This window comes from Coregonus lavaretus, assembly GCF_964263955.1.
Source record: "Coregonus lavaretus genome assembly, chromosome: 8".
Taxonomy (NCBI): domain Eukaryota; kingdom Metazoa; phylum Chordata; class Actinopteri; order Salmoniformes; family Salmonidae; genus Coregonus; species Coregonus lavaretus.
In genome coordinates this window covers 44,098,021-44,111,286 of record NC_139995.1, presented here as the reverse complement: position 1 = coordinate 44,111,286, position 13,266 = coordinate 44,098,021, and the positions used below count along the sequence as shown (strand labels likewise).

Sequence of the window (13,266 nt, the reverse complement as noted above, 5' to 3'; positions counted from 1 at the left end):
CACCATATACCAAACTGACAAAACCCATGCTGCCCTTCCTGTGTGAGGACTTATTCAAAATGATCAAAGGTAAAGAAATATTGATAGTTATTGATATTGATCATTTGACCACATTTTCTATGTGTTTGATACGATTGATACAGTATTTACAGTGCTTTCAGTCTTCAAAATACATGGGACAGGAAGGATCATTCCTAGTGCTGTTTAAATACGTTATTTTAATAATCAAACAATCGTCATATTGTGATTATTTGGGCTGTTTTATGTGTACATTAACATTAATGGAATGAAACCTATACATTTTATAGGTTGTTCAGATTATGCTTGTCCTGTCTCATGGACAGGCTAGTGTGGAGAGGGGATTCTTACTGTGGTAGAGAATCAGAAGCAGAACACACTAGTGTTAAGTTTAAAGTTAAAATGTGAAACAAACAACTTGTTCAGGGTTGTGTGTGTTCCAGGATCATGAGGGTTGTCCTAATCCTACCCCTGTTGTGTCCCCAGCATCATCAGTGAGTGAGTGAGAGAGAGAGACAGACACAAAAATAATGCACTTATGTTTATTTATTTTTTCCTGTTGTATCTGGTAAGGTATTCCTATCCAAAATTAATGTATAAATGTTTATTTTAATCAAACTATATTATCTGTGTCATAACTTATAAATAAGCTTTGCATTATTTGACACTCATTGGTTAGTGTCAATACCAAATGTTTTATGTATACAGAGATGCCACCAATTATTTGTCATGGAAATTTGGTTAAAAGTCATGGAAAAGTCCTGAAATGTCATCTGTCAAAATGTGTATGAACCCTGCTTGAGCTCTGACGTCATGTATAGCATGTTACTGTACAGCCAATTCGTTCCAATTTAGGCGCTTATCAGTGTCCAAATCTGTCACTTTCAACCCGTATATGGGTACGCGTGTAAAGTACTATGGCCTCGATTCAATTAGATTGAGCCTTTGAGCGTTAACCTGCGTTTTGGCGGTGTTGGGAGGTGTAACTGCAATATGAGCTTGACAAATCGGTGAACGGCTACTGTTGTGTGTGACCAACATCTCCCTTCCTTATTATCAACAACGCGTTAGAAGTTAAAAACGGCGATAAAGTGTAGGCTCTGTTGATGACAGAAATAATGACAGGCGTATTTTCATGTTCATTTGGGAGTAGGGGATTTATAGTCTATCAGTCTAATTGAGGTGTAAACACTAGAACACCACACATTTGAGTGTTTAAACTTGTAACGTGGCTGTATGGGAATTGTCGGATATAAAGTATGGTGTGGTTTCGTTGCATCCAATGGCAGTGTCCGCGAAAAGGCAACACAAGGAGCCGCTTGTGGATCTGACAGCTCTTAACGCAATTCCAACACCGCCAAAACAACCGCTATGAGGATGTCGGCAAGCGCGGCTCTGCTAGAATCTAGACCTATGTCATTCTTACAAGTGAAGCATTTACCACAAGAAAAGTCAGCAATGTGGTTGTTCTCCTCTGTGACTTCGCTGGTGCCTTTTTAGATGACTTGCTGTTCTGAAGCATTTCACACACATGGGGCACTTATATGGTCTCTCCCCTGTATGAATCCTCAAATGCGCTGCCTGGGATCCACTGTGAGTGAAGCATTTACCACATTCTTTGCACTGATACGGTTTCTCTCCAGTGTGCGTCCTCATATGTATGGTCAGGATTTTCTTTTGACTGAAGCATTTGCCACATTCTTTGCACTGATATGGTTTCTCCCCTGAGTGAGTCAGCCTGTGACTGGTAAGGGTTCTCTTCTCTCTGAAACTCTTGCCACATACATTGCAACAATATGGTTTCTCCCCAGTGTGAATTCTCTGATGTGTTTTTAAAATGCTACTTTTCAGAAAGCATTTCCTGCAGACAGGACACCTGTGTGGTCTCTCCCCTGAGTGAGCTGCCCTCAATGGAACTTTCAACTCACTGGCTTCCCTGGTTTTAGAGCTTTGTACTTTCTTTGTCTTTGTTCTCTTTGATTTGAGTGGCTGTAACCCTGACATTAGTCCTCCACTGTCCACCCCATTGTCACTTTCACTGTTCCCAATATGAGCTGCAGAACAATCTGAATTTTCTGGAGAAAGGGGCTTCAATTCACTGTTTGGTTCTGATACTCCATAACCCTCTCCATCAAGTTCTGTTTTGATCTCTTCAGTTGTTTTGGTGGGAAGAGAGTCCCTCTCTCTGTTCTCCACAGTATGGGTTTGGTAAAGATATAAGGGCTGAGGTGGGTCCTGGTCACAGTCACTTTTCACACAGGGGAGAGAGAATATGAACTCTTTGATATCAGACTCCAGCCCCTCAAGCTGCTCTTCCTCCTGACTGGTCCCAAACTCCTCCTGTTCCTCTTTAATCCGTGTAGGCTCTGGGTCCTCCTGGCCCAGACTGGGGCTCCACTCCTGCTCACAGTGCTGCTGCTCAGGGGGAACCTCCTCATCAGGGACAGGGAGAATGAGCTGCTGGGGGTCTGAGAGGATTGAATAAATAATTACTAATCAATAGAGAGCAATAGTAATTGCATCTTTTTGTAGGCACTAACTCCGCCATGGTTCGTTGGATAAAGCCTATGGGGAAAGTAATAGAGTTTTTGTAGGGGCTTTGATAAGGTATGTGGTAAACACAGGCTTAGAAGATCTTATATGTTTTGTTCTTAAGAGATAATCTTTATCAGCTAATGTCACTTTGTGAATTTTGAAGTATTTATGTAATTTAAAAAATAACAATGGGATCATAATTCATAAAGGTCATATTAACTGACTGATATTACCTCATAGAACAAAACATAAGATATCCTAAGCCTGTGTTAACTTCTGACCTCATTTTCGGCATTTATCCCAAAAGCCTATTCTTTCCCCATTCCTTTCCCCCATAGCAATGGCTGAACGAACCAGACCGGTTTTTAGGACTACAAGCTGGTGAGCGCTGTAGTTCTCTAGGCCAAGTTCAAATTGATATTAATTTTCAGAAAAAAATCAACAAATGGGTTGATTGGCAGGCCTGGCTGGTTCAATCACATTGAATGATCTAGCGGCGGTCATTTCTCACTACCAGAGCCATCTATTAATTATATATGGCTCTGCTCACCTGGTCTCTGTAACTTTATGTCAGGTTTGCAAACCAAATCCAGCAGCCTCCGTAGACGTTCGATCTCCTCATTTGAACGGGAGATTTCTTCCTGGTACTCTCCAATGGTATTTTCCACAGCCCCAAATATTTCAACAGCCACTGCTGTTAACCGCTCATTAAGATAAACCTGCAACAACTGCATTTGAGGCATTTTGAGGGAATGTGACGAACAGAAAAACTGAAAACGTTTCGGCTATTTGCTGCTAACGTGGTGCCTATAGTACCTAACAAGCAACAACCATCCTTTCGAGACTACTCGAGGGACTGCAAAGATAGCATACGCGAACGTTTCCTCTTTACGTATCTGTAAACGAGGGAGCTGTCGCCGCCTGCTGTACTGGAGATGAAGCGCATTTGAATTGAACAATCTTCACCTGGCACCAACAAGTGTGTCCCCAAAAATATGCTAGCAAATTACACCAAAAGGTTTGCTGTAATGTGAAATATCCTACACCTCAATATTATGTGTCTAATAATAAATAATAGGATATATAAAGTTTGAGAAACTCAATTACAATACTTAAAGGTTGAGAATTTATTTTATATAATTTTAGCTCTGTCCTATTTAATAAAATATGTATTCACATTCACAAGTAACATAACCATAGAAATATATTATTTCTATGAGCATAACTGCAGGATTCTATAAAATTGTTTAGGCACTCAGACTAGGCTGTAGATATATCATACATGCTCCGAACAATATCTACCCAATGGTCACAGCTTGGGGAAGTATTTTGAAGACAACTTAGAGTTGTGAATGCAATGATATTGTTTGGAAAATGTAGAATAAAAAAACTCAGATTAGGTTGTAGATTAACCATACAGCTCTCACAGACTTTTAAAATCATTTCCTACAGTCAAATGACCAAATCTCCCTCTAGTGGCCTCATGGGTGGAAAGTTATTAATATTTTCATAAAATCATAATTCATATATATATTTTTTTTTTTACCAGCCGAAAATCCGGTGTTTCTATGTCAAACAGTTTTGTTATATTTCAGGCTTCTGTGATGTATATCAAGTGTAATATTGGGACGCAAACTCCAAATTGAATAGATTTCAACTCTATTTCTGACATCGTACAAGTGTCTTCTTTTTAAAAATCCCATAACCATGTGTGTGAGGTGTATACTTTTGTTTCAAAGTAGATTTGTTTAAGACTACCAAGAAACACTCTGTGTGCCCCTGATTTAGCCCACTGCAGTAAAATTAACTTATGTCTATACCTCTTAAGCTGACAGTCCCCGAAATCGGGCACTAGAATTACTTTTAAAAAATATGTATATGTTTACATGACTTGTTTTATTGATTTCCCACCGTTTTAGAAGTCAGAAGACAGCCATCCAGACCTTCCTAGGACGACGTCAACGTCCTCTGTCGAATAAACGTGTATTTGCCTCCCTCTGGTGGATCATTACATCATCACATTCATTTACATAACTTCGCTGTTTAAATGGCCCAAATGTTGATTTAGAAGTTCACAAATTTAACAGATTTTGACTATCACTAATGTCATCATATGTTTGGTAAAGTAATAAAGAAGGTGAAATATCTTGGGTAGATGTTCCTAAAACAGATAACTATATATGGACATATTATAAAGAATGAAAAGGCTTATTCATTCACAATTTCTTTATCATATCATGTATGTGTTTTATTATACTTTTATTGTGTACTAGATCATATGGGTTGAAAATAGTTTTTTTCTCAGACATAAATAAACAATTCCACGTGAAAGTCAAAAGTCATAGGTTTCTAGGGGGGGAAACACTACTACATTAATAAAATATTGCCCTCTTGCTAGATTGATGGCTAAAACCACAGCGAAACAGTGCAAAACTGCTGTTAGCTCAAATGGTTTAAAGCCTTATCCAGACAGTTTAGAGTTGTGAAATCAATTATATGTTTGTGAAAATGTATAATTTATCTAAAAACATGCAGAAGATTAAAAACCGCTGTTGTGGCCACAATTAGCCTAATTTTGATAGTTAGCCTATGCCGCAATTCAGTGTGTTATCAAAAATTATGACGTTTCATCGAATTTAGCTGAAAAATTCATGATCTTGAGTCCTTAGGCTCAGTTACAGATACGAATTTCAACGGAGAACTGCCGGAGCTTGGCGGTCATTCGCCCCAGCTATATCAATGCCTGACACCACATTTGTTTACTTATGTTTTTGTACCGGTTTGTCTCAATAGACTGAACTATGTAAGTAGCCTATGTTGTGTCGAGTAAACGTTGCTAATTATGATGTGATGGCCAAGGAGAACCGCTGACGCTGTATTTTCATCATAAGGTTTATTCATAACAAAGGGTTACAGCGTCGATTTACAGATACCTGCAGATACCCGGAGAATAATCGCCCCATCTCAAATCTGATTATTCTGTCTTCCTTTGTCCCAACTGTGGTATATATTCTATGTAATCTGATATGGGTGTTCCCCTACAGACCAATCACCTGTCTCCACACAACAGACTTCTTCTGTTCTATGGGGTGTCCCTCTAAAACTGCTCCCTCTAAAACTGAATAAACATCCTCTCAGGTTCCACTTTGAAAACATTAGCAAAGTCATAATTCCTCAGACACTACACCTATCAAATACGTTTATTTTAGAATGCATAGACAATTGTCTGTATAATCCGTTATGGCAGTTATAGATAGATAGATAGATAGATAGATAGATAGATAGATAGATAGATAGATAGATAGATAGATAGATAGATAGATAGATAGATAGATAGATAGATAGATAGATAGATAGATAGATAGATAGATAGATAGATAGATAGATAGATAGATAGATAGATAGATAGATAGATAGATAGATAGATAGATAGATAGATAGATAGATAGATAGATAGATAGATAGATAGATAGATAGATAGATAGATAGATAGATAGATAGATAGATAGATAGATAGATATATAGATAGATAGATAGATAGATAGATAGATAGATAGATAGATAGATAGATAGATAGATAAAAGTATGTGGACACCCCTTCAAATTAGTGGATTCGGCTATTTCAGCCACACCCGTTGCTGACAGGTGTATAAAATCGAGCACACAGCCATGCAATCTCCATAGACAGACATTGGCAGTAGAATGGCCTTAGTGAACAGCAACAACAGCTCAGCCACGAAGCGGTAGGCCACACAAGCTCACAGAACGGGCCTGCCGAGTGCTGAAGCGCGTAGTGCGTAAAAATCGTCTGTCCTCGGTTGCAACACTCACTACCAAGTTCCAAACTGCCTCTGGAAGCAAAGTCAGCACAATAACTGTTGGTCGGGAGCTTCATGAAATGGGTTTCCATGGCCGAGCAGCCGCACACAAGCCTAAGATCACCATGCGCAATGCCAAGCGTCGGCTGGAGAAGTGTAAAGCTCGCCGCCATTGGACTCTGGAGCAGTGGACGTGCGTTCTCTGGAGTGATGAATCACGCTTCACCATCTGGCAGTCCGACGGACTAATCTAGGTTTGGCGGATGCCAGGAGAACGCTGCCTGCCCCAATGCATAGTGCCAAGTGTAAAGTTTGGTGGCGGAGGAATAATGGTCTGGGGCTGTTTTTCATGGTTCTGGCTAGACCCCTTAGTTCCAGTGAAGGAAAATCTTAACGCTACAGCATACAATGAAATTCTAGATGATTCTGTCCTTCCAACTTTGTGGCAACAGTTTGGCGAAGGCCCTTTCCTGTTTCAGCATGACAATGCCCCCGTGCACAAAGCGAGGTCCATACAAAAATGGTTTGTCAAGATCGGTGTGGAAGAACTTGATTGGCCTGCACAGAGCCCTGACCTCAACCCCACCTTTGGGATGAATTGGAACGCCAACTGCGTGCCAGGCCTAATTGCCGAACATCATTGCCCGACCTCACTGATGCTCTTATGGCTGAATGGAAGCAAATCCCCGCAGTAATGTTTCAACATCTAGTGGAAAGCCTTCCCAGAAGAGTGGAGGCTATTATGGCAGCAAAGGGGGGACCAACTCCATATTAATGCCCATGATTTTGGAATGAGATGTTTGATAACTTAAAACACAATACAACCACACGTGGATAATGCACTTACAGTCATCGAGGATGACACAAAAATCAATGTGATGACGTTGAATCAAGTGGACAACTGATTGGATTTGCAAAGTCATCGATATAAGGGAATTTAGTCTTTTTTTCACTCAACTTTTTACCTAAATCTAATGACAGGGAGACATTTTTTGTTGTTGAATTCACGTTAGTTGATAACTCTACCAGATGTAAATCAAAACTAGATATTGAACTGACGTCTGTGATGGGAATTCTGAGTATTTTTTGGTGAGCCGGCTCATTTTGCTCCGTTCACGTAAAAGAGCCGGCTCATTTCACTCCCAAACCGCTCTTTGTTCAAAATGCTTAAAAATCGACCTAGAGCCATGCAAAAAAATGAAGTTTTTTTCTTTAAACATTGAAAAAATCAGTGTGGACCAGATTGACATGCTCTACCCACTATTTATTGTTTCTGCAGTGAGGATTCAGCTTCTTTAGATAATAATTGTTTAACTTATCTGCAGAAAAACGTTGTTTTACGCTCAAACAGCAGTAGTACTATGTATGCACTCAATAATTGTAAGTCGCTCTGGATAAGAGCGTCTGCTAAATGACTAAAATGTAAAATATAGTAGCAGTATGCAAATCAGGGAGACAAATGAACGACTCGTTCACCGATGCGATTCGGTTCCCGACGTTCATCAAAAAGAGCAGTTCAAAAAGAGCAGTTTGTTCGTGAACGACCCATCACTAGTGGGGTGTGACGCAATCTTACTTAAAAAGAACAAGAAGTCATACAATCTGATGTAAAAGTCCTCAATGGATGTTAATGTAAAAAAAAAAATGTATGTGTGTCCAGTTTCTCTCCACTACCAGGTAGCCTGGTATGGCAGCCTGGTGCAACCTACAGAGTTCAATGGGAGCTCATTGTGGCAGTGGCTTTGATGCTGACATTATGGAGGACTTTCCTGGCAGTAAACCTTTTATATTATTACCATGTTATCAGTTTTCAAACACTTGCTTCAACCTTTTAATGTTCTTTTTAATTGAGGAAAAGGTTAATTTTGCAGTTTGGTTCATCTTCTAATTATGTATCAATGCAGTCCATGTTTAAACTGTGTTCTCATTGCCTGGTCTCACTGTCTTACAGATAAAAAGCAGGAGATACCTGTCATGTGAATTTCTATCTCTAATTCAACCTAAGCTTGAATCATTACCAGAGGTTGTAAGGCTCTGGTTTTAATCATCAATGATTCAAGGTCCACAACCACGAAGAAGGATTTTTTGTATGTTTATTCATGGAGAGCTCTGGGGCCAAAGACCCAAACATACGATTTTATATCTCCTGAACTTGACTCCTCCCACCTTTAGGTGGGTTTTCTAAACAGTTTCCGCCTTCCCCCTTGAATGTTTAGTACCGCCCCCTCTGTTAGTGGTTTGACACTACATGATAATTCTAACATTTATACTGTATTTGGGGTGAAATCCTTTAGTCATTATTCTTAAAATCCAAATTAATCTAACAATCCACCCCTTTGACTAAATATTCCCACATTCAGGATAAATGTATTTTACAAGCATGATTAATCTCAGAGATCACATCAGAATTAATAAACATTTCATCCAATTGCGGTCTTTCAGGGTCCAAATCCTCGTCATCCACCAAGCCTGGAGGATCGTTTTTCATATTCCCCTGGTCAGAGTCCGGAGTCAGTCCATCTCTCATCATTGTTTAGATACTGCATTTCACCAACGCCTGACTCACCAATCCTCGGACACAGGGAACAAGACAACAACCACATAATACAAGAATACCCATACAAACACTGACCGCTCCTAAAATGGTGGCTGCTAGGGTTTTCCATTTACCAAATATTTCATCAAACCATCTATCCACAATGTACTAACTTCTGAGTTCAGTTCATCCTTCACTTAGTGCAGTTAATTCTGTAAGAGCTCTGGTGACTGTCCCATCCAGTGTGGTGTTGTTAGGGATAAATATGCAACAATGGCTTATCTTTCTATAGACTCCGGCCCTTTCTGCCTGATCTAGAACCAACCTCTACTAAGTTATGAGCGGGATGGCGGATAATCGCTCAGAGATCCCCTTTACTGCATCTCTAGTCTGGTCAATAAATCATTGTTGGTTGTAATAGATATAATTTATCCAATCCATATTTTTGTTTATTGTCACCCACCAGAAAAATGTTGTAGTAAAACTCTCCCATATTTGATTCATAGCTTTGTATTCGTCTGGAACACCCCTGGGGATGCCTATACCATCTATCCAAATTGGGCTATTTCCTTCCTGCCTTATATTTATTTTTCTCCTAATTATTCTTCCTGTCACTGGTCTTTGATGACTAATTCTTACAGGTTGGACCAACAATACTGGTGCACAAGTACCCACCCATCCTTCTGGTAATGTCTGCCGAATGCTCCCTTTGTTAGTGCATGCCCACCACACATCAGTCAGAGGGATGGTTAGGCTCCTAATTTTTTTTCCTCCCTCCTTATCTAAATCAGTCACATTAATTATCTCCTTACAGCCATCAAAATCACCCAAGTTACGGGTGCCATTTCTATGTCTGTAACACTGGTATTCGCCAGGAGTTAAAGTGAATCTAGGTGGGCTGGCCCAGTATGTCAATTTTGCCAGCCCAATCCCTGTGCAATTTGGCTCTTTTTGATTGGACCCCAGGTCTAATACACAGGGAAACATTGCCTTTGGCATTGGGGCGGTCAACATTGTCGGTCGCCCAATGGAGCATGCATAACAATTGGTCTCCCCCAAGGCCCTAGCGGTGTATTTCATCCACTTTAACCAGAGATTATCATCAGGGACCCCCTCCACTTCCCCTTGGTTCCATTCTTGGAGGAGAAAATCTTTCATAGTGGACAGGTTAGTCGAATTGACTCAGTCATCCCTTGACTGATTTACTCGGTCTATTGCTGTTTAGTACCTGTGCTTTCCATATCTTTTGACTCCATCAAATGTAATCTTAGACAAGTATCCCATCCATATTTGTCCGCGCAAGCCCAGTAAGTTCTTTTCATGTCCTCTAGTGACTTTTACTATCGTTACTACCATCTCCGTGGGGATGTCGTTATACCTTCTTATCCTCCATCTGGACGTCCAGCCCCCCCCCCCCCCCCCCCCCGTCTCATATCTCCGTCCCCCAGTATGTCTAAATACCTGAGCCCAGGAACAATCCGCCGAGGGAGCTGAACATAAATACAATGGGATTTTATAATCCCACGTTGCTTGCTTATCTGCCCTGATAAGATCCCTGATCCTAATTTTGAATCTTACTCCCCACCCTTCTCTGACTCCTATTTTGTAGATCACTCGCCCTTGACGGTCAGTATGTCGGGTCGCTTCCCTTTTATTTCTTAATAATGGTAAGGCCATAGCGTAATTGGTGCGAGGTGGTGGTGGATCTTGACCTACCACGACTATTGCCGAGACTATGATGCAGCTCAGGGTCACCCATATTCCCAAAAACCGCCAACCCTCTCCTGTCTTGAGTCCTTCTGCTCGGTACCACCCCATACTCACACCCTAGGAACACACTACAGTGATGATAGGTCTGGGTAGGAGATCTTCGTTGACAGAGGTGACCCCCGGACCCTGTGGCCCAGTTCTGCTCGCCAACTCTGCGTGTGCTAAGTGGTGCTTGTATGTGGTCTTACCTTCTTGCAGTGGGTAACATGGACCCAGGTTCCTCTCTCTGCTATTCTAATGGCCAAGGTGGTGACCAACATAACCTGATAGGGCCCTTCCCAACAGGCCTGCTTCCAGTTTTCCTTCTAGTGACTGGATGCTCACCAGTCACCTGGTTAGATAGTGGGTCACCTTCTCCTTTAGTTCACCTGTGGGGCACAAAACCTCTGACATACGGGTGTGGTTAATAAACTATCTTCACACATGTTCAGATTAATGTAACAATTTCTGACTGCATTCTCTTTTTAGACTGTATCTAAAAAAATGTTTTTTTTTAAAAAGTATTTTGTCCTCTCCTTCGTATATTATTTAATCCTACAATTAGCCTCTTCCCCCCTCTTGACACATAGTTCTGCTTATGTGTCACATTTTTACCACCTTCCTAAACATTCCCTTAGGTAATTTATCAACCAATTGCCATGCCTTTCATTTTTGAGATTGTCTTTTGCTTCTTTATTGCTCCTCCCACTTCCTTTGTCTTTATGGCGGCTAAATTCGACTTTCATTTAGTTCAGAATCAATTAGTAATCCAATCAAACAATCTCTTATCTTGTAAAAACACTTATGTTTAATTCAACCTCTGTTCTACCCCGGCTCTCCCGGGCTTGACCTGAAGACTGATTGTTGGACATAACAAGTCCATATTTAGGTCACCTAAGTGTTCTGCCTAGCAACAAAGAATAAAAACCTCTATGTTCTTGATTAACCCAGTTATCTCTAATAGCCCACCAAAAAAAAAAAAACATAATCTTTAAATCACGACCAATGTCATATCCCTCTTTACTCTACCATTTGGGTAACATCCCTGATATATGTATGAAAAGCTAAGACTGTTTGGGAAGAGAGCAACAACATAAACTGTTCTTCCTCCTCAGAGTTCCAAATGATTTTACCATGGGCTGCCATTGCCTTCCCATAGATAAGATCACTTAATTTACCCGTATGCAGTACATAATGGAGTACCCAAGCTTTACAGCAGTCTATCCTTACCAAAAAGCTCATCATTCTTCATCTAATTTTTTTTATTTTCTCTAGTCCTTATCTACCTGATCCTATTGCTAAATCAATGATCTAGGCAATAGTTGTCTCGCCTTAGATTGTACATTCCTCTGATTACTGCAGCTTATTCCATTAATTTAGTTTCAAATATCACACAATAAACCGTTCCATCCCACAGCATAGTAAACACCACCTATGAACTGTTGAAAATCCCCTAAATTCAACAGTATCAATCTAATTCCTTATAACTAATCCATAAAATCCCTCAAAATTCCTCGAGTATACAATGATTATTTAATTGATTACTCTAAATCTGCTACATGTGATCTCATTTCAAATGATCCATTATCAATTATTTGATCCACACCCCTAAGAAAATCTCTCTCCCCTTCTATTCTGGAGTTCTACCTCTACCAGCTATTTCCCCTAGTGGCCATTAAATACTCTGCTCCCGTATGTTATTTTTCTTACTCTATCCTGTCTACTATTCCGCTCATGATTGATTGCATATCTCTTGACCTCGGCTAACGAAGTAGTTCCCCATCCCACTAAAGTCCTCTTAATATTCCAGCTTATTTCTGGTCTCCTTCCACTAAGGAATGCTATTTTTTTAGCTGCTGATGGTACGGAGTATCATTTCTCTGTCCCTGGGGAGGCTCAGGTATTTCACTTGGCTGATGGTCTCACTGTCTTCCTGTTTACATTCATGTACTTTGGAGAAGTCAGCATGTCGATGGTAAGGTTCCCTTAAATTATTACACAACTCAGTTATTTTCCCAACATATTGCCCATCATTTGCCCATGGTAGGACTGCTCCATTGACTCCGTTGAAACCCACTGCCCCCCAACAGCTGCCCAATCTTTCCCAACTAGGGTTCTGACTGCCCTCTCAATTTCCCCTGTGTTTAGCTTAAAGCTTGCTGCTAGACTCTCCAAATCCCTCCTGAACCCCTCTATTCCTGTCTTAGGGTGCACTACACCCTCTATAGCTCTCACTACATCTCGCTGTGTCCATGCCCTATATACATCCAGTGTGTCTGGTGCATGCTCCTCCCCAGCCCTTGGGTTCGGCAAGGCTATCAAAGGGTACTGGTCATCCCCTTCCTCATCATCTAACCACTCTTTCTTCCCTGGCTTATTGTAGTTTTCTAATCTTTTTAACTCCCTGTTTTTAAACTCTCTGTGTTTACTCTCTCTAGCTTTTCCTGCCTCTTCCCTCTCTACCCTCCTATCATTACTGAATCAATGATAATACATTTACATTCTAGTCACCCAGCAGACGCTCCTATTTTTTACTGCCCCCCCCCCCCCCGTGGGAATCGAACCCACAACCCTGGCGTTGCAAACACCATGCTCTATCAACTGAGCTAC

At 40.7% G+C, this 13,266-nt stretch overlaps 1 protein-coding gene across 1 annotated transcript; it reads right to left on the bottom strand.

The window, feature by feature from the left end:
- Positions 1–573: 573 nt before the first annotated feature.
- On the bottom strand, positions 574–3,384 carry LOC311133531 (uncharacterized protein). Its single transcript, XM_084167038.1, has 2 exons — positions 3,104–3,384; positions 574–2,486 (listed from the first exon to the last, which is right to left on the bottom strand). Exons 1-2 carry the CDS (start codon positions 3,294–3,296, stop codon positions 1,471–1,473), a joined length of 1,209 nt encoding a protein of 402 aa, XP_084023164.1. The 5' UTR covers positions 3,297–3,384; the 3' UTR covers positions 574–1,470.
- Between the last annotated feature and the right edge of the window lie 9,882 nt (positions 3,385–13,266).